We start from the raw sequence: 26,558 nt of genomic DNA on the forward strand, positions 1-26,558 counted from the left end.
ATGTTTTCCGGAATATATATACAGGGAGATGATCAAATATAAACTTATAAGTTTTTTTTTTTTTTTGACAAATATGGCTTATAGCCTTACAAATGAGTATCTGTTCTACGAAACTCTCGGGGCCCGAGCCAGGGTCGAATCAGGACTTAGGACGATAGAGGATAAACTCTTTACCACTGAGCTATCCAACCGTGCTCAACTTATAAGTTTAAAAACTAAAAATAATCATTACTTATGTGAATATACCACTAAATAATTAAAACAATATACCCCATGTTTTACAACTCCATGCTGGCAGCACCCCTGGAATCATCACCCATGTTGCTGTCACTCACCCACGCTGTCGCCACCAACTTCACTGCAACCCTGCAGCTCGCCCATCCTACTGCTACTACACAGTTCAGTCTTAGACCTCCTTCCTTCGATCACCGTCGTCATCTCCGATTATTATTATTAATTCCTACCACTATCAATTGTTGCTGATCTGCTACAATAGGGGGAGTATTCTTATATCATTATATGTGATTATTGAATATGTTAGTGCAGCTAAGAGGATTAAAAACGCAGAGTTCAATTTTCTTGTTTATGATTAGATGATATGCAAGTTAGAATAATAGATTGAATCTTAAATATTGACAGCAAAACTGATGAAATGAATCTTTCGATATTCAAACGAGCCTTCTTAACTTTGCTTCGGGGGTGGGGTAAAATTGAAGAATCACCGAATATAATTGTTTCGATCACTAGTTTCTGAAGGCCGGGATGGGGCTTAAAATCACTAAATATAATTGTTTTGATCATTGGATTCTAGTTTTTAGTTTAAGTGAGTTTGTAGTGGAGTTTTTTTTATTGTAAAATCAATAATATTATGTAGAAAACTCTATTGTAAACTCAGAAATAGCTATTAGAAAAGTAAAGTGTTGAGCACGATTGAATAATCCAGTGGTTAAGGGCTTATCCTCTGTCGTCCCAGGTCATGGGTTCGACTCTGGCTCACCCCGACAATATCTTAGACTATCACGCGCTCAGAGCTATCTACAAGAAATATATGATATCGCAAGCTCAGAATTATCGACAAAGTCAAAAACTATACTAGTAGAGTTATCAACAACACAAGAGTGTATTGTGAAGTCAGTTCTTGACATAAATACTTAGTGGAATTCAAATATCATTCAGACAAATAATAGAATAAACAAATCAAATCACCAATACTTTTCCCAGAAATTTATTTTCTTTAAGACAAGTGGCAAGCCTATAATTGAAACTTGGGGTTTACTCAGAGATCAATGAATATGATGAAAGATGGACAAATAACGATAAAAATAGTATGGTTCAAGTTGCAAATTTTCAATCAAGAAACAAAACTACTGTGTAGATGTCTGATTAACTTGTTTATGTTAATTTGTCGAAAGAACATGTGTTAGTTTATAAAGTCATGATTTTAACATTATATTTTGTATCTTTTGGAGCATTGGAAAATTAAGAACTCTCTCATTGAAAGTTTCAAGAAAGCAATTAGAATCTTCACGAAAAGAATCTAGATTGTAGCAAAACTCAAACTAAATAAAATTTAGTTCTGAGTTTATTTGTGCTTGTATTTATTTATTATATTTGTGAATGCGTTTAAATTGTTAAATTATTTCTAGTAGTTGTTAGGAATATGTGATGCTTGATGATACAAAATGTTTCTGTTATTACTTAGAATAAATTTGCATGTAGCTGATCAATTGATAGCATGCTAGGGCAGTATCGATTGATCCGATAAACCCATCAACGGATGATGATGTACTGTAACAAAGCTGGAGTATCTTAGCAATTGATGTAATGTTATTAATACTTCTAGATTAGCAGTTGATCTATCAATGGATGTTTAGATAGGGTGACATAATTGTAAATATGTGAAGTCCATGTAATCTATCCAAGTGAAGTGAAGATCGATCGCTATTCTTGAAGTATCAATGGCTAATTAAAGGGAGCTTATCAATCGCTGCATCAACATCATCAATCGATAATTCAAGGAAGACTGTCAATCGCTCATTCTGAACAACTTATCAATTGATAGTTCAAGGACATTATCAATTGATAATATTAGCAATTGACAATCAACAATTGACAGCTACAAGTCAAGTAAAATACAAAGAGCACATGGGTTGATGTGACAGATGCTGCACCAGCTTTGGAAGCTAAACCAAAAGTAGTTTAGTCAAATATTGAGAACCTCGAAGCCTACCATTTCTGGCAAAGCAACAAGAATTTCAAGCACCCAAATGCTGTATCAAGTCCAAGAAATTCTATATTTGCTAGAAATTGAGTAGGAAAATACTTTTACAGACTAGTTTTGTTTGTAGTAGTATATATTCACTTTGTAATTTACATTTCAAAGTATCTAAACACCAAGAACTGAAGAGCAAAGCACTAGAGAAAGTTAGCAAGAAATTGTAAGCTTCTGCTCTTCATTCTTTTGTAAGCAGCCAAGTAATTCTACTTGGAAGGTTCTTAATATAAAAATCTCTCAGGTGGATCAAACAATCCACCTGAAATATTTAAGATCCTTGTTCTTTAAATTTCTGTTTTAGTTTTATGTTCTCTTGTAATTTGAATATAATCTGTTGTGCAAGAATTTATTAAAATTTTTGTAGATTGTATTCAACCCCCCCTTCTACAATCTAACTTGTTGTTTGCATTGTCTAAATAACAGCAGTGCCTCTATAGTTTACTAGTTTTTATTTGTATGATTGTGTATGCAGGATTAACAAGAAAGTTTAAAATATGTCACTTACACACATTCATCCTCCTCTGTGTGTGATTACTCATTTCTAAAAAGTGGTATTCACAGAAAAAGCTGATCAAATACAGTCAAAGATTCTTAAAAAATGAGTTCATACAAGTTAAGTAGTATCAAGATTCCACCATTAACAAAGCTAACTATGTTTTATGGAAAAAGAAGAAGATATATGCTTATAAAGATGACAAACCCTCCCTACCCAGATATTCTAAAACATGGTCCATTCACTCCCATGACCCTTAATCCCTGCGACAACTGGGGGATAAAGTTATTCTTGCAAACTATGTGCCCAAAGAGCCCTCTCAGTTTAAATTCTAAAAACGACAAGGAGTATCTTGATAGTGGTTTACAATGAGTCTCTTGATAATGTAAAACAACAATATTATCAATCATGAGACTGCAAAACAAAAATGAGAGAAAATTGAGATTCTTTGTGAATGAACAGAATAAGTAAGAGCAAAACGGAGACAAACCTTAGTATCTTAATATAAGATTTCATAACAAAGCCAAGGGAGAGCATTACTCATATATTTGAAAGATTCAACAAGCTTATAAATGACATGATATTTCATGACACGTATTATGAAACACATGAGATGAACTTAAAGTTCTTGTTAACACTCCCAGATCATTTGGAATAAAAAATCTCAACAACAAGAGAAGGAAAAGATCTTAGCAAAATGACACTTGAAGTGTTCTATGTAGTGTTGAAAACTTATGAGCTTGAGATGTTTCAAGGAAATTTATTTCCAGAAAATATTACAAATTTCATTATCAAATCTAACCAATAATATAATTTTTCTATATTATATATTAAAATATAAAAGATCAAAAAACTAATAAAGAGTTAATTGATTTTTGTAGCAACATTTTTTTTTTGCCAATACTTTTTCAAACAATATATCATTTTTAAACAACATTCCCGTATTTCAAATCTAACACCACATCAATTTAAACCGCACTCAGGGCTGGAGTCTTAACTACTATGGGGTCGTTTGGCTGGGTTTAAAAGAAGTGACTTATTGCTTAAAGTAAATAAGTGGATTAGAAATGAAAAGTTGGTTTAGATTTATAAGCTATTATAAGTGTTTGGATACCTTGACTTATAAGTTTTTTAAATGTTTGGATAATTTAACTGATAAGTGGTATAATTTCGTAATTTTGTAAAATAATAATTTGTTTCTTTTAAAAAATAAATTATAATAATATAAGACCTTTTATTATTAATACAAGAAATATTTTACAGATACAAAATTTTAAACTCTGTATTAAAAGAAAAAAATTAATAACTAAATAATATTATAATAAATCTAAGATTTATTATGTATCTCGAGTCATGAATTAATTAGTTTTTTATGAGATTCTGTATATGGTAACATGTGTAGGTTCATTTACTTTATATATCCGAAAGAAGCTGACTCTCGGAAAAGAGCTAAGTTTCTTATTTTATTTTTTTTTGGCTATTTTCACAATAATTAAGCACTTCAAACAATTTGCCAAACGGGCATAAAGAAAGTGAAAGTGGGCATATGCCACTTTTATGTCCGGAAGTACTACATCGAAACCTAAAGGTGAGCAAAACCGAACTGAACCGTGTATATTCAGTTCGGTTTGATCCTGATTTTGTAGAAATTTGGTCTAACGTTCGGGACCTAATAGACCGAAATAAAATTCGGTTCGATCCGATCCTTAAAAAAACATTTTGGTCTAGACCGAATAGTCCAAACAATCAATATTTATATTTATGTAATATATATGTTATATATCTCATATACTATGATAGTAATATGTAATTTGTAAATTCAATTCAATCTATCATTGATGAAGTATCGGTGAATAAATATTATTTTATAATAATTCATAAAATTAGCTTTATTTATAATTACTTTTTATTCTAGTTTTAAAATTTCGGTTCTTTTGGGCTGGACTGGGCCGAACCGAATTATTTTGGTTCGGTCCATAATAAAATTTCAATATGGTTCAGTCCCAAAAAATTAAATTTTTGATTTTCGATCTATTCGGTTCGGTCCGGTTTTGAACAAAACCGGACCGAACACTCACCCCTGCCCAAACCGCACTATACCAAATACCATTCCGCCTGAAGTATCTATCCATCAATCACTCCCAATAAGTACATGTCCATTTTTGAACAAATTACACATATTACTAACTTTTGTAGAAATCTTTCATTTATTATTGTATTTATTGCATTGACCAAGTATAATATGTGGTATATATTTGAATTAGGAAATATAATTTAGTAAGATGTGGTATAAAACTCATATTGAAAATACAAATATTGACTATCCTCCATTGAAAATTGAAATAGACAAGTAATTTGAAATAATTTTTTGTTCTCAGTAGTGGACATGTAATATGAAACAGAGGGAGTTAGTAAAATTTTGGGTTAAATATCAAAGTGGTCACTGAAGTGGAGGCCATATATCAATTTGCTCACTAATCTTAACGAGGTCTCATTCCAATCATTAAAGTCATAATAAATATCAATCAAGTACCTTTAAATTTCAGTTCAAGGAGTAAAAATATTATTTATAATGTTTGACACATTACTTTTGATAACTACCACAACCAATTAAAAGGTTATGACTTCTAGTATTTATGATAATATATTGAGATTTTATCAATTTTTTTTACTATTTATTTTTAATTAAAACAAATAAAATATTAATATAATAAAAAATAAATAGTAAATAGACTTTATAAAATCTAAATATATTATTATAAATATTAGAAGTCATAATATTTTACTTGGTTGCGTTAGTATTCATAAACAATGTGTCAATATCTATAAATAATTTTTTTACTCCTTGAACTGAAATTTGGAGGTACTTGATTGATATTTATTGTGACTTTAATGATTGAAATGAGACCCCGTTAAGATTAGTGAGCAAAGTGATATATGACCTCCACTTGACCACTTTGATATTTAACCCGTAAAATTTTTCATCAAACAGGATTTCAAAGACTCCAAATCACCCAAAAATTTATCTACTAAAATCTCTAATTATGTCAATAATCTATATTTTTTAGATTTCACTTTTCAAATCCGGCCCATTCATATATATTAATATCGATTATATTTTTTATATCGATGGGCACAATTTAATACTATCTCCATCCCAAATTAGATGACCCTATTGACTTTGGGCACGTAACTTTAGGTGCATTGACCGTCTACTTCCGAAATTTATTTTTTTATTTTTTTTTTGTAAATAAAAATTTCATATTTAAATATTTATTTGCAAAAATAAAATTTTAAAAATAAGTCATATAACGATGCGGTCAACCTTAAAGTGTGTGCCCAAAGTCAACGGGGTCATCTAATTTGGGATGGAGGGAGTATTAATATTAAACAATACAATTATAGTACTACACAGAGGATAAGTATAAAGTTGCGGACATTACTGTACTCTCTCTCACTCATACTCTCTCTCTCTCTCTCAACACTTTCTATTGCGGCTAGGGTTTCTCGTCTCTCTCTGCTGTCTTCACTAGCGTCTCAAGTCTCTACTTATAGATCTCTTTTATACGTACACATACACACATGGATATCAATTAGCCCCTTTTGTTAGTACAAAAAAGCTAGGGTTTTTCAATTGGGGCTTCTGAAATGGCGACTGCTAATCCTTTCGATTTGCTGGGCGACGATGACAACGACGACGTTTCGCACTTGATTGCTCTGCAGCAGCAGAAGAAAGCGGCGGCTGAGAAGTCGGCTGAGAAGGCGGCGCCGGCTGACAAGTCGGCTAAGCCGGCGGCTAAGCTGCCCTCCAAGCCGCTCCCTCCTGCTCAGGCTGGTAAGCTTCTTTATTCAATTCTTATCTTTTGATATTTGTGTGTGATTGTGTGTGTTTTCGATAAATTGATACTCGGTAAAGTGATGAAGTTTTAATCTTGGTCTCGATGAATTTTCCGGTCCCGAGGATATTTGATTATAGAGGTTTAATTATATATATATTTGTGTGTGTGTTAGTTATTAGAATGTCTTTGCTGTTGTTTGAAGTTATCCGTTTATATTCATTTATTAGTTGATTTATTTAATTGATTGTATTTTTATATTCGGGTTGCTTGTTATCGGTTCAAGATGTGTTTTTATATTAATATGTGCAGGGGCTTATGTTTAAAAAGGGCATCTATAATGTGTGTGTGTGTGTGTGATGCTAAAAGTTTGAGATGCAAATATAGAGAAAAGGTCTTTGCTTTAGTTTGAAGCTATCTTGATATGTCTTCTTTGTTTGGGGTATATTATCATATTTTGGGGGTTGCTTACTTGATTGTGCAATGTCCTTTTAGCCCCTTGTGTTTTTTTATGCTTTATTGGAGTTGGTAACTGGACCAGCAGTAAAAAGGGTTTCTTTCTAAATAAATTAATTGATTGAAGTAATAATAACTTTTAGTACATTTAGATGCTGTGCAATATTTTTATTACATGAAGTTGTAAAGGAACCATCTCTACGTTTATTATTATGTGAACGAGTCAAATTGATGATGTCCTTTCGAGCTCATACTCAATTCGGATTCTAGAACTATACATGTACTCATTATAGATAATGCACTAATTCTGTTATTTGTGAGTGGAGATTTTTCGGTTCTCTATTCATAACATTGGTGCTAAATTAAAAGCCTTTTTTTTCTTTTGAAATTCTGGTTGAACTTAATTTGTTTGATGGAATTGTCATTAGGGGTCTAAGGCAGCGGCCAGACAACCGTAGAGATGTGTATCCACAGATGAATTGCTCGTGTTCTGTTCATCTACTGATTACATCTCATATCTTTACAACTCTCCATATGTTTTATTGAAGTGGTTTTTTTAGATTTATGTAGTTTCACGTAATAGACAAATGATTACAGCCTGGTGTTGTCAAGGTAATGCAAACAAATTTTAGCACCTGTAAGAGATAAACAAGGTCTGCAGAAGAATGAGCAAGAGTTTAGATGAATACGCTATGTTTGTATGAGATGAACTACTTTGACTATGAATTGTGGGTGTTAAGATTGAATGTGGGATTAAAAATAGTTATATTAGTGCAGTTAGAGGAGTTCTGTCAAATTTGACGTAATTAATATATTGGTTTCCCTATATTAATCCCAGAATAACTACTAAATTTGATTTTGATGCTTACAAAACTTAATTGATGCAAGTTTATAGTTATGATTCACTTGCGCTTCTGATCTATTTATATGGATATTGTGTACAGTGAAGGAGGCTAAGAGTGAAGGTGGACGTGGTGGAGGCCGTGGCGGAAACCGTGGTGGTGGCGGCGGCCGTGGGTATGGCCGCCGTGATGGAGGTGGATATGATCGCCGTGATGGAGGTGGGTATGATAGAGACTCTAGCAGGAATGAGAATTCATTTGGTAACGGTGGAACTGGTGGTGGTCAAGGTGCGATTAGAGAAACTGACTCTGGGAGGACCTTTGAACGACGTGGTGGTTATGGCGGCCCACAGAGTGGTTTCCGTGGTGAGCGCCGTGGTGGTTATAGTAACGGGGAAGAGGGGGAGGGGGACCGCCCTCGTAGGGTGTTTGAGCGTAGGAGCGGGACAGGACGAGGGTAATTTGTTTTCTCTTATCATTGCTTCTTGGACTTTTGTTTTTGTATTTTTATTATATTAACGCTAGCAATGTTCACTGTTGATCCAGCTTTTATGTTTAGCAATGCTGACTTTTTTTCTTTATACTCTTTTATATGTATGTCCTAAATTTCATCCCTTAATGTGTAGTAATGAATACAAACGGGAGGGATCTGGCCGAGGCAACTGGGGATCACAGACTGATGAATTGTCTCAGTGAGATTTTTGTTCCCACATATATAATTTTTTTTCAATCTCTTTGCCTGCCTTTTAGTTTTCTTGTATATCTTGTGTTTGATTTTGGCCTGGATTCAGGGTGACGGAGGAAGTTACAATTGAAGGTGAGAAAAAGGTTGATACTGAGAAACCTTCAGTAGAGGATGATGCTTTGGATGGAAACAAGGAGAAACCAACAAATGAACCTGAAGAGAAGGAGCCTGAGGTTAAGATCTCTACATCTCCTAGTATGCTCAGATCTTAAATACGTCCCCCACACACAAAAAGGAAAAGTAAAGGTGTTGCTTTTAGTACCACGTTCGCCTAAAAAGGTGTTTCTTGTCCTAATCTGAGGAAATAGTGAAGTTATTGAAACATGTACATTTGTATATATGATTTGAGTGTTAGGAACTATCCAAACACCCCAAGTTCTCTACCTTCAATTGTCCTATAGAAGTTCTATTTTATTTTTTGGTAATTTAATGTTCAGGTGGCATCTTCTCTTTGTCCAGGTATGCAATTCCATGTTTGACATAATAATGGCTCTAGCTTTGTCTAGATACGTAAGCTATAAACCAGGTCTTCGGAAGCCTGCGGACTTAAAGAAATGCAGTTGGGAAATCAGCTGATGAGCAAACAAGCATAATGAAAGCATCTTGTTACAACTTTATAAATACTTATCAACATTTGTAATGTTATATAAAACACAAATAAGAATGATAAAAGATGGAGGCTGTTGGTTATATTTCATTGTGTGGTGTAAAGTGTTCATAGTTGACGTTTTTGCGAATTTCAGGAGATGACACTTGAGGAGTACCAAAAGATTCTGGAAGAGAAAAGGAAAGCTTTGGAGGCATTGAAGACTGAGGAAAGGAAGGTTGAAATTGACAAAGATCTCGCAGCTATGCAACCACTCTCAAGCAAGAAGAGCAATGATGAAATCTTTGCGAAACTCGTGAGTCTTTCTGGAACTCCCTTTTTTTGTGATTCTGATATCTGTCAACTCAATACCCTAACTGGAACACATAATGAATGTTACTATGTTCAACCTTGATAAATATGTGGCAGGGGTCTGACAAGGATAAGCGAAAAGAAATTGCCGAGAAGGAAGAACGAGCAAAGAAGGTACTGACAGCAGCTTTTTTTGCCACCTATATTTTCTCTTATCTGTTGAAATTTCTTGTAGTCTAAAAATTGTATATCAATATGTGCAAGTTAGCTCATTAAGCATTTCTGCTACCTTGGTTCATTAATGTTGGATTGTTTATGGACAATCTCTTTACACGCAAGCCTGAACTTATTTTTAATCTGGTACGGATTATCTAAAAGTTTGTGGTAGTTCCTTTTTTTTCTGCTATTTAGGTGAGCGATGCCCAATTTTTAACCAGAAAGAGTACCACATACAGATCTGTATGCTAACTTCCCAATTTCTAGTTGTCCAGGATAAGTTTGGTGGATCTCTGTAACTGATGCCTTTTCTCTTTCTTATCGATTTTTGGCAGTTTGGTTTTATCATTTATATTCTGTTAAATCTGTTTTGTTTGGTTCACAAAACTGATTTTGAAGGTAGTGTTGTGTAATATGAACCTGTCTGTTCTATACTAGTGTCGTACATAACTTCCAACTCATTTATCACTTACTGGTGAACAGGAACCTGGTGCTTATCATTCTTGTGCATATAGATAATAAAAGACATTCCGCACTAATAGGATTTGTAATGCGAGGAATCTTTAAGTCATGATAATACTTACTGCTCAGTCAGCTTTTTGCATTAACATGGTTATCAATTCATGTTTGTGATCGCAGTCACTCAGCATAAATGAGTTTCTGAAGCCAGCTGATGGTGAGAAGTACTACAATCCTGGTGGTCGAGGTAGGGGTCGTGGACGGGGTTCTAGAGGTGGTTTTGGTGGCGGCAGTGGAGGGAGCAGTTATGCCGAAGCTCCTGCTATTGGAGATCCTAGCCAGTTCCCTACCTTGGGGGCCAAGTGAGCTCTGCTCTTCCTGCCTGCACGTCAGCTGTGTTGTTTTCATGTTGTCTAAGTCGTCTACTGATCTTATGCAAGATTTTTTTATATAAAAATAATGGATTATTATGTACGTTTAAAATGAAAACTTAATATGTACTCATGTAGTTTTTTTAATATACTGATGTGGGAAACCATTTTATGACTTGAAACATGCAATTTTATTGTCCCTTCCCAACCTTTTGCAAATGTTTTCTGCTTGGAAAGGTATTGGCCAATGTTAGTTGGGCTAAGGTGTAGATTAAGTGTTTTCAGTTCCTTGCAATGGATTGCTATGTTTTGTAAGGTATCACATGTAAATGGTAAAAGGGTTTTGTACCCAGCTGTCCATTAATCACCAATTTTGGTCCAAAATATATAATTAGTTGTCTTGGTCAACAGCAACAAAATTTGAAGTGTTGCATTTCAGTATTATTTTGTGCTAGAATACTAGTTTGGAAATTATGCCCTCCAGATTTGTATTTTAAGTTTGAGGGAAAATCTTTTTCTTAACTTGCAATAACCAGATAAATTTTGACCTTTTGACAGGAGATTGTTTCTTTTTTGCAGGGTCTATTGAAACTACTTGTACCTGTACGGTTCATAAATTTCACCTGTTTTAATTGAAAATGCAATGTCAATTGCCATATGAAAACACTTAAAAAGTGCATCTCCGAGTGATTAACAACTCTACTAGAATCACAGAGTTCGCAAATCCACTGGTGTGGATGCTTTAGCACGACTAAAGTGGATAATTAACTAAAATTTAACATGAACGTGTATACTAACTAAAACTTAACATATGGGTTATCCGGATTACCAAGGTTTTAACAAGGTCATTAAGTTGCAGTGTACAATTTTTTTGCAATAATTTTCCTTAAGAAAATGAACCGCAGAGTCAAAAGTCTTGACAATAACAGAGTAACAGAGGAATCCCAAGTGTTTAACATCAATTCACAGGAATCATACATGTCAAGTCACTTATATATATATATGTAATTAGTTAATTGCTTATAAACAATTAGCAACATGACAAACAACACAACTACTTACCATTATTTATTTCTACAGATAAATTGTGAAAGAACTAAAGTTTTTGAACCACTAAAAGAAACAAGATATTTTGGCAAATTTTACTGCAAGGAGAGAGGACAATTACCCTTACATACTATCAATTGTCCATCTTGTATGGCAACTAAAATTCACTTTTTTCTTATGAGGAGCAGCAGCCACTGTTCTGTGCAACGGGCTGTCCGCGGATGTTAACTGTTCGTGGCTTAGTACCAATCAATGCTGGTTGGCTTGCCATCCTGGATTTAAAAAAAAAAAGGTCATGTAAACAAAATCGAAAAAATAGTGAGGCAGCACTTGAGCAACACATGTCAGAACTTAAATTAGAGAATATTCAGGTTGGTAACATGGAACACAATTGAATAACAATTACTCTAGTCATTAATACTCATGAATAAGATATCTAATATCTTATCATTGCTGCAAATGCAGTAGAGTGTTATCTTTGTACAATGTAATTTTAACCTAATTATCTTTTACATATTATCTAAGATCCTACGTTTAGACATCCATTTATAATTTGACATTCTAAATTATTTGAACGTCCACAGTTTTATAAATTTTTTAAATAAAAATATTAGTCAATTATTAAACCCCGGCCAAAGGACCAACCGACTACAGAAGATCTTGATTTGAGGTTTAATAGTTCTGTATAGATGTAAATCTAACAAGCCAAATCAGGTAAAAAAAAAGATAATACATACTTGACCTTGAATCAACAGGTGGAATAAAAAGCTTGTATGTAAAGAACTCTTAATGTACCTCTTCATAACCAAACCTTAGGTCATATAATATTCTAAAGATACTTACCGATCTTTAATAGATGCGGTCATAGCCATGAAAGCCTGCTCCACATTTGTAGCATCTTTTGCACTGGCTTCCATGAATGGGATGCCAATTTCATCAGCAAAAGCCTGTGACAGACACATTGGGCACAAACAGAGTGTTTTATTTATCTTCTTTTCTTTTCTTTCTCTCATATATTTTACCAAAAGAGAAGGAGCTAATTAACCTTGGCTCTTTCATATGACACAACTTTTTTACTAGTGAGATCAGATTTGTTTCCAACAAGTAGCTTGTTGACATTATCACTTGCATAACGATCAATTTCACTCAGCCACTGTTTGACATTATTGAAGCTATCTTCATCTGTCACATCATAAACCACCTGTAATCCAATGACAATCAGTCTTTCTATGTACAGAATAACAAATAGCAGGAAAACCAATGAACAGAAATTATAATGACAGTGTGGACATGACTCACTATAATTCCATGCGCCCCACGATAGTAGCTGCTAGTGATTGTCCGGAAACGTTCCTGCCCTGCTGTATCCCACTGTGCAAATACAAAAAGAGAAGGCCAATTGAGTGCATTAGAGTAAAGAAAGCATATGACAATGAAAGTGTCTCTGACCATTATAATTCAGAAAATATTATAAATCTTCACAGTACTCGAGCAGAATAAACTTAAGATGGATATCCTATCCTGTAGTCTGTATTTCTCACAAGTAACAGAAACCAGAAGCTTACAATTTGAAGCTTAATCGTCTTTCCATCTTGCTCAACAGTGCGAATTTTCTACAAAAGATTAAGCAGGGAATAAGGATAACTTAAATATCATTAATGAAAACTCGGGAAGTATTCAGAGAAGCACAATACATACAAAATCAACTCCAATTGTGCTGATGTAACTCTCCAAATATGAATCGTCCTGTAATAAGTTGAATGAAAATCACCACGGGTGTCAGGTTATTTATTTTCAGCTTTAAAGTAGAGAGAATAAAAAGGACTTGATACATGTATGAGTGAAAGAGCACACTCTAGAGGGAAAAAAAAATCTACTTTCTCTTTAGACAACAGATGTACATGAACTTGCGAAATTTTACAAACTAATGTGCATAAATTTGAGGATTTTACATAATATATCTATACACTATTTGGATCATGTGACGCCACAAAATTCTAGAGAACAAGATGTACTCAAGTATATATAACATATAAAACGATTTACCTATAGACCTATAATAAACTAAATTCAGTATAACGACAAGACTCGTGAATGCTAGATGTTAAGGGCCTATTGGGAAGACAAATAATATCTACTCATATCAGCTAGTATTCGCTGAAATGAAACACAATTGCAATTGATATGCTAAACATTCATATTACATTATTAAAGACTTTCAGGTTCTACATCTTTAAATAACCCATTGGCACTGATTTACTTCATCTAGATCTAAGATAAGATACAGACAACAAGCAACCTCCCTCCACTGAAAATTATTATGCATATGTAGCTCTCATATAAATTCTCTTTGCTGGAGAAAGGTACAAGAAAGTATCTAAGTTTCAGATAGGCATGAGATTTTCCACAATTATTTAAAATATATCTATAACCTAGAGTCACATGCAACACATCAAGGTCTCTGTACCTTAAACGAATGTACTACAATCCACCAACGATGTATTAATGTGTAGTGCATGAGCAAGTTGCAAAGATTGGGAGCAAAGCAGTTTAATTCTATCATTTAAGACATAACATATATATGCAGGCTCTTCATGGCTCTCTTTTATAGACTTGTATACTCTTCTACACAACGTTAAGTTTTTAAAATAAGCAAATATATTTGATTGAGATTGCTCTCATAAATCTATGGGCCCACCAAAAAAAGAATCGCTGATAAACAAAGCATGAACTGAGTCAACCAATTTTTTTCACAATCCAATAGGATTACGTCAGTTGTCACCATTTTAGCATCCTTGACTTCTACGAAATAAATTTCTTACATGCTTACATGGTTGTCGATAGTTATAGCCACTTAGCCAGCTTCGGTACCATGCTCAAAGTTGCAGTACATAAATATTTTGGTTAGGCAATAGTTCTATCATGTTGCAGGGGCTGGCATGAAGTTATATACGAAAGACCACCGTCATATTTTTGCCTAGATTGTTTTCCACAAATTACAACAACTTATATTAAGTAATCTACAATAGACTTGAAATTAATGTTGAAAAACATGATACAGCCATACAGATGTACATAACGGTGTGGAAAAAGGGCAATGAACCTATGAGTATACTCTTCATCCTTCCTTGACCACGTCAATTTTACATTAAAAATATCATGATAGGACATGTTCTTATCAGTAAGATTGTAGAACAATCTATAAAAGACTAAACTAGCAGGTTCCATATAGCCAGAGACCACTTGCTGTTAAGAAAATTCACTTGGTTCTCCTCTTCAAATAATAAAATTAGAATCCTTTCACGCTACAGGACAAAAACCTTTCAGCACGCCATCTCGTTGAAAAGGATTACTAATATCGTTTCCTTGACAGTTATAAGGAACTGACAGAACTTAGCAGGTAATCCATTTCTCGGATTTATCTATTTGATTTGTTCGATACGTAGTGATGGCCAACAAATGACGAACTAAAATCTGCAAACTTAAGATTATTCTTCCAGATCTCTGCCTTCTACTTCACATCTTGCTTGCTAAATCCACAATATCTCTAGATTACTTACAGCAAATCTAAGGTGAAGACATGATTTTCGACACCAGAATCGCTAAATCCACAATATCTCTAGATTACTTACAGCAAATCTAAGGAGAAGACATGATTTTCCAACACCAGAATCGCCAATAAGCAAAAGTTTGAAAAGATAATCGCTGCAAAAGATAAAACAAAAAATAAAAATAAGAAGAGCACTATATCACTATAGCTGGCAATATCTTACTGACAGATAGCTAAAACAAGCAAGAGAGGAATATATAGAACGAAAGACTGAATTACCCCTTCATAATGTTATTCACAGCAATTATGCTTGGCACAAACTAGCTTGGTACTAATTATGACATTTAGTGGAATTTAACATATACAGTCAATGTCAATATATTGGCGTATTGAGCTATACTGTCAGGCAATTCTGTAGTTAAGGGACTCAACAAATGTTTAAGCATATAAGGAAAATGATACAAAAAAGCCTATCATATTTGTTTACTGACAAGTGAGCAGTACAGACACATTTTAATCCCATTCTCCGCAATACATGTAAACTTTCCAACTAAATAACATGCCATAACAATATGACACATAGTCAGAACATACTGTTTGTTTAGTATTGGTAAGAAATGGTAGGAAGTGGAATGTTTTAAATATTATGCGAGGGTATGCATTTGTACAACTTAAGAGAGATTGAGTATGGAATGCAATGTTTGCAAGCTTTAGCAGTAAAACTCACATGTTTCCCTTTATTTTCCCAAACAGACATAAATTTCTATATAAGTTTTACACAATCCAAGTCCCTGGCCAAGAATAGTGAACATTCTTATCGGAGGTGAAGGTAAACTAAATAGCTAATCTCGAAAACTTCATATCATAAAAAACTAACAAGCAATTGGTTAGTCACTTCTAAACAAGTAAAAAATCCGATCTCCATACCACTTACAGAGCTAGAAGCTCGACTTCATCATTATTAACTTGTGAACAAATTACCTTTTCCTTTCCTCGACAGTTCTCACTCCTTTACCGACTTCAGAAACAAACACTACAAGAAAATGAGACTCGAGCAGAAGCAGATCCAAGGTGTAACTGCCTAACACGCAAGCTCAAGAAACTATCTTAAACCAACCGACATATAAATTATTCTAATCATCTTAATTGAGATGAAAGCTCTGAAACCAACCTTACACCAATCCGAATATTCGATATCATCATTGCTCAATCCCGACACCTAAAACACTAACTACCACGCTTACCTCTATTTAATCGGCAATTTCACATCCTTACAATCTAACACAACATATAAACAACTCACAAAACAATAACAACATGATCTACAGCAACATATACCTAGATGTATGCAAGCGATCAGATTTAAATCACAATTAAGCAACAACATGATCATTCACATAATACGTAATTACATCATTGTCGATATCACAATCAAATTGAATTAAACCTAGTTATATAATCATTTAATTATTAATTAAAAAGTATCAAATTGACGTAAAAAACGAGAGGCAAATGGGAAGATAAGTTGCCGGCACTTACTACTCAGAATTCATGGCTGGAATATTCCGGTGGTACGCCGGGAAAAGGACGATCTCTGCCGGAGAATATGTACGTAAATAATAAAGAATATTACAGGTGAGTTTATTCGGTTTACATGGAATTCCAAAACAGGAATTTCATTTCCAATTTTAAAAAAAAATAATTAAAGTATCAAAAAAATTAAAATTAATCTATATATTTGAATTGATTTTATTACTGTGACTAATTTTTATTAATCAAAATTGTTGTGTATATATGATAATCATTGCTAAATGAAATAATGTCAATAAAAATCAGTCATCTAAAAGTTGTCCGAGCATCTTCAATTGATTGGCTATAATATTTGGTTATATTGGACATGAAAGATATGAGGTAAAGTTTCTCAACCAGTAACACATTTGTTTCGATCCGTAAGTACATTGATTGCTTTGAATATAGGATATTATTATTGTTTCACATTGTTATAAATATAATGTATTATTTTAATATGATAATCGATGACATAAAATTTGCAATAAATCTGTAGTGATTCAACAAATATAGTTATTCACTTGGCATTATTTACCATTTGATGAATTGTTAGGAATATGTGATGCTTGATGATACAAAATGTTTTATTCTTACTTAGAATAAAACTAAATGTAGCTGATCAATGGCTAGCATGCTAAGGCAGTAGCAATTGACCAGATTCACCCATTAACGGATGATGTGGTACTGTAACAAAGCTGGAGCATCTTAACAATTGATATGTTAATAATGCATACTTTTAGATTAACAGTTGATCAATCAATAGATGTATAGATAGGGTGACATAATTGTAAATATTTGAAGTCATGTAATCTATCCAAGTGAAGTGAAGATCGATCGCTAGTCATAAAGTATCAATGGCTAATTAGTGAATTTATCAATCGCTACATCAACACATCAATTGGTAATCAAGGAAGGCTATCAATCGCTAATTCAAGAAGGCTATCAATCGCTAATTCAAGAAGGCTATCAATCGATAAAGTTAACGATTGATGGTTAGCAGTTGAAAGCTACAAGTCAAGTAAAGGACAAAAAGCACATGGGTTGATGTGACAGATGCTGCACCAGTTTTGGAAGCTAAACTAAAAGCAATTTAGTCAAATATTGAGAACCTCGAAACCTACCATTTCTGGCAAAGCAACAAGAATTTCAAGCTGCCAAATGTTCTATCAAGTCCAAGAAATTTCATATTTGTAATAGCTAGAAACTGAGTAGGAAAATACTTTTACAGACTAGTTTTGTTTGTAGTAGTATATATTCACTTTGTAATTTACATTTCAAAGTATCCAAATACTGAAAACTGAAGAGCAAAGCAGTAGAGATAATAAGCAAGAAATTGTAAGTTTCTGCTCTTCATTCTTTTGTAAGCAGCCAAGTAATTTCTTACTTAGAAGGTTCTTGATATAAAAATCTCTCAGGTGGATCAAACAATCCACCTGAAATTTTTAAGATCCTTGTTATTTAAATTTCTGTTTTAGTTTTAATTTCTCTTGTAGCTTGAATATAATCTGTTAAGCAAAAATTGGTTGAAACTTTTGTAGATTGTATTCAATCCCCCTTCTACAATCTAACTTATTGTTTGCATTATCTGAATAACATGAACCCATAAGAACATCTCCGATCATGAGTAACTCTTAACTAAAATCAAAGTTGACATCTCAAAAATAAAATTTATTTCATACAATTCAAAATTTATTTGATCAATATATATTTGTATTTAGATTAAAACGTGACTAATATTTTTTAGTTAGATTAGCATATCTTAATAAAAAGGCTTAAAATTATTTTTTTTGCACTCAACCTATAATTTCTCGGGACATAGCATGTATATGTGACTATTGAATAGCGTAGCTAGACGGCAATAAATAATTCATGTGATTTTTTTCAGAGTACAAATGTAATACCAAATTCTCTCATATTTGTCATTTTGCATGTTACTTATATATTTGTTTTCTTCATTCTAAGACAGTTTTTTTTTCTTATTTCACTTTTCGTTTTCTCCTTTCTCAATAAATATACAAAAAATATGGCTACAAACAAATACCAAAAAAGAAGTATGGCACAAAATAATTAAGTAAAATATCTTTATAGTCCCTAACCATGGTCACTATTTATACACAAAAATAAAATAAAATAGTTATAATTTGATCTTGTAATCAATTGTTCATCCAAAGGACATCCAAATATCTCAAAATATACATTGAGTATATCATATACATGGTATATGGATCACATAACCTTGTTTATTTAAGTTTTCTAACAAAGTTTTATAAGTTTTGGAATCCATTCAAAAATGTTAAAATAAGAAAGTAGAATAAAAGTTATCCATGTGACAAAGATTTCTTCAATCTCATCGTATAGATCTAACTAATACAAGTATGATAAGAAAATTATCTCATTTTGTTACAACTTATAGCTAAAAGTTAAAAATCGAATATATATATCTATATATTTGATCGACTACATATGTATACAAGTACTTTAAATTATTTTCAACAACAAAAGTGATTGCTCTTAATGCACTAGCTTTCTTTGATAAATACCGGTTTCATTTCTTTAAATTATATTTTTTAATTTAAAGTGCAACATTTCCTTATACATCATAGTCCTAACTCGAAACCGTATATTCTGCAAATGAAGATGGACCTTTGATTTTTAGTCCATATTACATTTGAGCTCGGCCCAATTTCTCAAGATTACAACTTGAACACATGGTATACATGTATATATAAAAAAGTATTGCTCTTTTCCATTCACATGGGTGCAAATGCAAAATATAGATTTACGGGTCCCTTAATTTTTTCTTGGATGATCTTTATCAACCCATATTACAGAAATTTGAAGTGCAATACCTTTGACCATCTCTGCATGACCTTTGACTAGTCGATAGACTTTTTCGAATGAAAAGTTCCCCTGTCTTCTTAGTTCCGTGGATTTTGCTTTTATTTGGAGTGTTTTTTTTCAAACATTGAAATTTTTCTCTAATTTCTTGGGGAACACTTCGACATGCCCTCTGGTTAGATGAAAGATTTTTATGTATGAAAGGAGCTCTTCCGATACTTTCGGTATTGTATATCCGTAAAATTCACTGACGTGAAGGTCTAACGACAAAAAAATTGTAACATATTTGTATGTATAGATAGTGAAAGTGGTTGTTTAGTATTATTTGAACTTAATATTTAAATATGAATTTATCTTTGTCTGCATTGAAATAAATATAAAAAACAACCATTTATTTCATAAAGTTGGAAAATGAAAACAATAGGCAAACTTGTGGCTATCCGGTTTTAATTTATACCTATCTTTCATTATTTGGATTGTGTTCAACAATAAATTCACCTTAGTTGTAAAGCAACTTGGCTACTTGCCCATCTTTGGTACAATGTCTGCATTAAAAATGGTGAAAATACCAAAAAAAATTGTTGTTATTTATGAATACTAGCTATATGGGTTTGAATTCTGATGCAAGAATAATAAATATAAATACATGAACACCTCACGTATGACATGAACACGTTATATTATATATACATCTTATTAATTTCCGTGTTGACGAATATTGATAAGTTAAAATATACATACATACATATTTATATATATTAACTTTTCTGCTATTTATGTCCTTGTTTATTTATGCCATAATTTAATTTGATTAATCATTTGCGGGATTGTAAAGACTTTTCATGGCTGGGGAGAATGGACATTGTATCAAGCATAAGTGCTTGTGTCCCCTAAGTCTCAAAACCTAAGTCTCAAAACAGGTTTTTGGGACATAGCGTCATAACAATCCTAATATTTCTTCACCTAAAACTAATTTTAATGTCTTGTATTAATTAAATTATTATTAAGAAGAAATTATCTCTCCTTTAACAAGCAGATCAGAAATATGTTGAAAAATTTCCTTTTAAGTGCATCTATTTTTCTTTTAATTAATGTCACTTCATTTCTTTATATACATGTTAATATTATGAAAAATACTAGTTACTCCAAAAAATATTCTTAAATATTTTTCCTCAAATGTTAGTTGACAATGTATTATTGGTTCTACTCACACTAATAATAATGGGACCCTTGTATGCATATAAACCATCCAATTAAAATAGCCATATGTCTGCTACGTCATTTGGGAAAAAATATGGGACAAGATTTGGGATACATAGGGTTACTCTAGTTGTATACTTGAATCATATAGGAATAAATATATGGGTGTATTTATTTACATCCACAATAGATTTTTGATGGTGTTTTGTGTCAATTAGATCCATGATTTTATGAATATTTAATACTTTAAGGTCATGTTTGTTTGAAGTGATTATAATCCCCGAATAACTAAATTATTCTCTGAATTTGAAGGTTTATAATCCCATGGGATTGTATTTGCAACCACCTTTTTTATTCATTTATACGGATTGTAATACATTCTTTCACACGGTATTAAAATCTCATTGAAATTAACTAAAACAATGATTTAAAAATAAATCATGAGATTATAATTAAGATCCATGATCCCTCCACACAAACATGGCCCAATTGTTTGGGAATAATGCTATTGATCTAATCGTTTATAAGTTTGATACTATATTTAAGTTTCTATCACTAATTTTGTTATTAGACTTTATCATGTTTTGTAGTTTTTTTTGCTAGCACTTATTTGGCTCCTCCTCGAATCCAGTTATGCATATGCCGTTGTTCATGGCTTCGATTAATACTGTAATTTAAAGACAAGTGACATAGAAGATACATGAAAGAATTGCACGAAACAACAGGTAAATTTAATATCATAAATACACACACACACAAAACCACTGAACAAAACCAGTGCAGCCGCTGGTATGTACCTCTCGTTTAATTTTAAAGTACCAAATATGTACGTCCATTAAGTAGACCTCATATCTGTTTGGGAAACTACACCAATTAGCTCAGCAACATGCTTATATGACCATCGATATTAGTGTATATCTATAAATGCAATATAATGCGAATCAGCTGGATTGATATGGTTACACTTAAAATTTTAATAAATTTATCAAAAATGCAAGTTGTAGCACACATCATACAACAAACCTCGAATAAAGTGACATCTTGTCTTTTTGCAAAAAAATCTTTTCGAGTTTGTAATCATCAAAACACTATAATCTCTCAACTTGTTCTATATTTTTTTCTTCTTTTTTCTTTTCCGAAACTTGTGAAACTAATTATTTTTTTATGTAACCCTCACTAGGCTTTAAGGGTAGCTCTTTGAAGCACAATATCCTTTTTATGATTTTTGTTAGTTTATTACCATCTTAATTATATGGCCTTTCTAAGCTTGGTATTTATTTTGGTACTTAAACAAATGAATTTTTCTAGCACGTCCTCGTTTTATTTAACTACATCAGTAAATATTTAAAAATAATAGAATTTCACTATATTAGAAGTTATCTCTTCTAAGTAACCTTTTATGTTTAGAATATCATTTTTAATTATCTAGTTGATAAAAATTAAGATGTTGCTCTGCATACAATATCCAAAGTTTGTTATACAAATTTGGTATGGAAATATCTTTTGTTTCAAAAACCACTACACAAAACCACTACAAACGTTGTAATGTACATCAGAGATAAATATAATACCACAACCAAATTCATGTGTTTTCAAAGTAAAGTTTGAATAAGAGAACTCTAGATTTGAGGTCATCAGTTGCAGACAAGATCATTAAATGTACTATTGCATCACATATTGTGGTTGTTGTATGATGCTTGCATATTGGCGGTGCAAATGTAAATGTTACTAAGATTATTTAAAAATATACTATATGCAAGTGGCAACTGATAGCCTGAAAATTAGTGCACCTCTGCAATAATATTTTCAAATAAAGTCGCATCTTGTCGTTATGCAACTAAATTAAGTAACATCTCCCCATTCTCTAAAAATCAAAATCTCTCAACTTGTTCCGAATTTTAGTCAAAGGATATAAATGTGATCTGCTATCATGGTTCAACAACCTAAAAGCTGTTTTTGGTATTGACAATCCAGGTGCGCAAAATCATATTTCTCTTATGAGTTAAAAAATATTATATGTTTCCATAATATTTTGTGGAATATCCATAACTGAAGGTACTCAAAAGTACAAAATATATAGTATTCGATAGAATATATTTAATTTTAGTCATTTTCTCTAATTGTTAAAACCTTGAAATCTTTAAATTATATTTACTTTCAAAGGAAAAGTTTATAGTTTTATATTGATGTCTAATTAGTTTCATACAATTCGACAGTGGTTGTAAAAGGGGATTACGTGTCTTGTTGAGGTTTCTTCAAACTCTATCTTTAACTGTTTTATATTACCAAAGTCTCAAAGATAGCTTCACCTCAGACACATGTTTTGGCAAGTGGAAGATAATATAAAGAGCTATCAATGAAGTGAGGTTAAGGGCGTATATACAAGTGCACACATTTATCCACACTCTTTGCATTTCACTCAATTCTCTTCTTATTCTTCCAAAAAGATAAGGTTAGTTTAAGATATATAATTTTTCATGTTTGCATGCTTCCATTATCCTTCCATGCATGCACTCATAAACACATAATTATCTTTTTCCTAATTCTTAATATTCTGTATTTGATCAACATTTACCAATCTCTCAATCTAGATATACTACTATAGGAAGGTCATTGTATAATACGTTTGCATCTTGAACTTTTTATAACTTTTGCAAGATTAGACTCAATGGTTCTAGCTTAGGCTAATGTATGAGCTGATATATCTACAAAATCTCATAACGGTACATCATTTATCTTCCCTTCTATTTCATGTATTTTTCTTTTTCGATAACGTGAATACAATCCCAAGTTTTGAGATATATTACATATTATGTTAATACTGTGTTTATTTTCTGACTTTGAATATAAGTTTTAATTTTAATCGAAAGGAATGTCACACAGTAGGATTGTCTATAAGAAATGATTACATTAAAGGTGGAAGAAATGATTGGGAAAATAAAAAAAAAGAGCTATGTGCACCAAGTTTGAACATCAGTTACCCCCCAAATTGGTATAGATTAGCTTTAACTAAATATTATGAATGGAGGCAAGAAGGATGAATGGATCAAATCCATGAATATATACTTAGAAAATAGTACTAATTTCTTATAATTTCTTATCTAATTTATTTCCCTTCATCTATATGGAGCAGAGTATATATTTCATGCTATTTGAAATCTTATGACATAGTTCCATCCAAATTCATCATCATATAATTTGAAGGAGATTTGGTGGCACATTATCATCATCAATACTTGTTCAAGGAAATAAATTTCAAATAAGAGGTAAACGGATTAGTACAAAAAGTGTAGTATTGTAGTATTAAGTTTTTCATTGATTTATGATCCAAAAATTCTACTATCTAAGTATTCCAAGTTTTTGTAGTTTGATTTCTATCATATAACCTCTGATGATCTTTGTAATCCTTGTGATTGCTAGCCGTTGTAATAATGCTTTACATAATCTATAAGTAAAACAGACTTATGATAAACAAGAACCGTTAGTTCAAGTTTAGTTGGCAAGTTAGTTAATACTATATCTAGAATTCTTCTAAATGTTATTTGTATATTGTATTTACTTTGAGAAAAAAATAAAGATGAGTTTAAAACTTAAATTGGTGGGAAAACAAACTACATATTGCAATCATTCATTCCCCATTGAAAATTTATACAATAAATCCTCATATTTTGATTATGTTTACCATACATTAGTTAAGTAAATATTATTCGAAGCTATGATTTTTTCGCTTAAAGTATATTCATATACTAGATTTGAACATTTAATATTGTTCATTGTGACTGCATCACAAGATTTAACTGACTGTTTTTACAAGGTAAATGAGTACAAGTATAAGTTTTCTCTGGTTAATCTTTGTATATATAGTTTTTTTCATATTATAATTTACAGGATGGTCCAAGCGCATGAGATTGGGTGGCAAATTTTGTCTCATTAGATGACATGTTGTTTATTAGAGGCCTAGCAAATGCAATGTGAAGCTGGCTTGGGACTGGAATTTTTCAAAATTTTATCATATATATTGTAATAAATACATTATTATTATTGTTATTGTTGGTGGCATCATTATCATTATAACACAAAAATCAGTTGATACATTGGTTTTCAATAACTTTTTATTTTTGGTTTGATGAAATTTGATGCTTTTAAATAATTTCTTATTATTTATATTTAGTTGATATACAATTATAAACTATCATTGTACTATAAAATGTTCGACGTTGTAACATAAAATACTACTCTATATTTAGATTTAGTTTATATCTAAAAACATATTAGCCAATATATATCTCCATAATCTCGACAATAGGGACACACTCAAATTTCATGCTTTTGAGAAATAATTAAGCGAATCATGTCCATTTTTTATATATTTGGTCAGAGAAAATAGAAGTATATTAGAATTAAAGAAATTTTATAAAATTTCATCTCAGTCTCGTTAAAAATTTATAACGAATTAAAAATTAAAATTGCTAAGTGATCATTCGGATGTTAATTATTGGTGATGTAATTGTGTGACTAAAATCAACAATTTGAATGGTCCTTCTAATTTATTTTATAGTATGTTGTAGATATACTTGACCAATTCTTGAACTATAATTCGTTGTTAGTCATTCATTCAAAATATGTAATAAAATAAATTTAGGTCCGCGAAGTACTCGGGATAGTCTTAACTATGATATCCATGTATAGTAAATTTCAATTTATTATCGTAATATATTTGAAAATACTTAAACTTGTATTATATTAAAAAGGAAGTATTGAATTTTGCTTAATAAATTAGCTTCTATGTTAATAATAATCACGAAGGAGTGTACATAACATAATTAATTTCATTTAATTTATCAATAAAATTATCATGTTTAAATCATTATATTTAAATATAAAATCAGAAGTAATTTTTATTAAAAACTACAATACTATGAATATATGCTTAATTAATTTATCATTTACATGTTTTAACCATCTATTCATTTGTATGGTCAAAATACAAATATAAGGTATTTATAAATCATTTTAATAAATAAAAATAGTAAATATTAAACATTTAAGTGAATTTTTCTAATTAGTGAATTATTTTTATACATGCATCTTTCAATCACCCCTATAAAAAGTCAAGCAGTAAAGATATTTTCTTTGAAATACGTGTAATTTTTAAATGTCCCACATAAACCTGGCAAATTTGTTCTTCCGAGTTTCCAAAGGTCAAGTTTCTCTCTATATCAATTTCTTGATGAACAAAATAAATAGATTTGTATACATATGCTATTAATTGTGTTATATGTATACAATATTCTCTTCCAAATCATGGTGTTTTGAAGAAATTCAACAAGGCCAAAGACGGTATTGATCATGGGCGCCAGAAACATACAGTAGACTGAAAGCGTGCTCAAATTCTAATTTCAAATTTGTATGTATTTCCGTAAGTTATTGTTCTTGAGAATTCTATGAAAGTTATTGTTCTTGAGAATTCTATGAACTTGGTTTGCATTTTATACATAATTTCATGATCCATGTGGCTTGTTTATGCTTGTGCTCAGTATGACTTTCTTAACGAAGTTTATGTTATGAGATGTTATTGAATTACCAAATATTCATAGTTGTAAATATGATTCAATTGAATCATGCAAATTATGATGTTTACTCTAAAACAGAAGAAAAGAACAAAGTTGTGTTTACTGGTACTTTTTGACTTCTGTGCTTGAAATAAAATAATTTAAAAAATCATGTATTAATGGTATTAAATTATGTTGGTATTAATTAGAG

General features: G+C 31.7%; 2 protein-coding genes across 2 annotated transcripts; one reads left to right on the forward strand and one right to left on the reverse strand.

The window, feature by feature from the left end:
* Window positions 1-6,177: 6,177 nt before the first annotated feature.
* Window positions 6,178-10,799, forward strand: LOC108202721 (RGG repeats nuclear RNA binding protein A). Its single transcript, XM_017371243.2, has 7 exons — window positions 6,178-6,603; window positions 8,005-8,359; window positions 8,529-8,594; window positions 8,694-8,820; window positions 9,391-9,549; window positions 9,663-9,719; window positions 10,401-10,799. Exons 1-7 carry the CDS (start codon window positions 6,417-6,419, stop codon window positions 10,584-10,586), a joined length of 1,137 nt encoding a protein of 378 aa, XP_017226732.1. The 5' UTR covers window positions 6,178-6,416; the 3' UTR covers window positions 10,587-10,799.
* A 767-nt stretch (window positions 10,800-11,566) lies between these two features.
* LOC108200635 (ras-related protein RABD2a) lies at window positions 11,567-16,874 on the reverse strand. Its single transcript, XM_017368857.2, has 8 exons — window positions 16,728-16,874; window positions 15,271-15,343; window positions 13,337-13,384; window positions 13,204-13,251; window positions 12,938-13,009; window positions 12,684-12,839; window positions 12,482-12,585; window positions 11,567-11,910 (listed from the first exon to the last, which is right to left on the reverse strand). The coding sequence occupies exons 1-8, from the start codon at window positions 16,739-16,741 to the stop codon at window positions 11,814-11,816; spliced, it is 612 nt and encodes a 203-aa protein (XP_017224346.1). The 5' UTR covers window positions 16,742-16,874; the 3' UTR covers window positions 11,567-11,813.
* Window positions 16,875-26,558: the final 9,684 nt, after the last annotated feature.

This window comes from Daucus carota, chromosome 9 (assembly GCF_001625215.2).
Source record: "Daucus carota subsp. sativus chromosome 9, DH1 v3.0, whole genome shotgun sequence".
NCBI lineage: Eukaryota > Viridiplantae > Streptophyta > Magnoliopsida > Apiales > Apiaceae > Daucus > Daucus carota.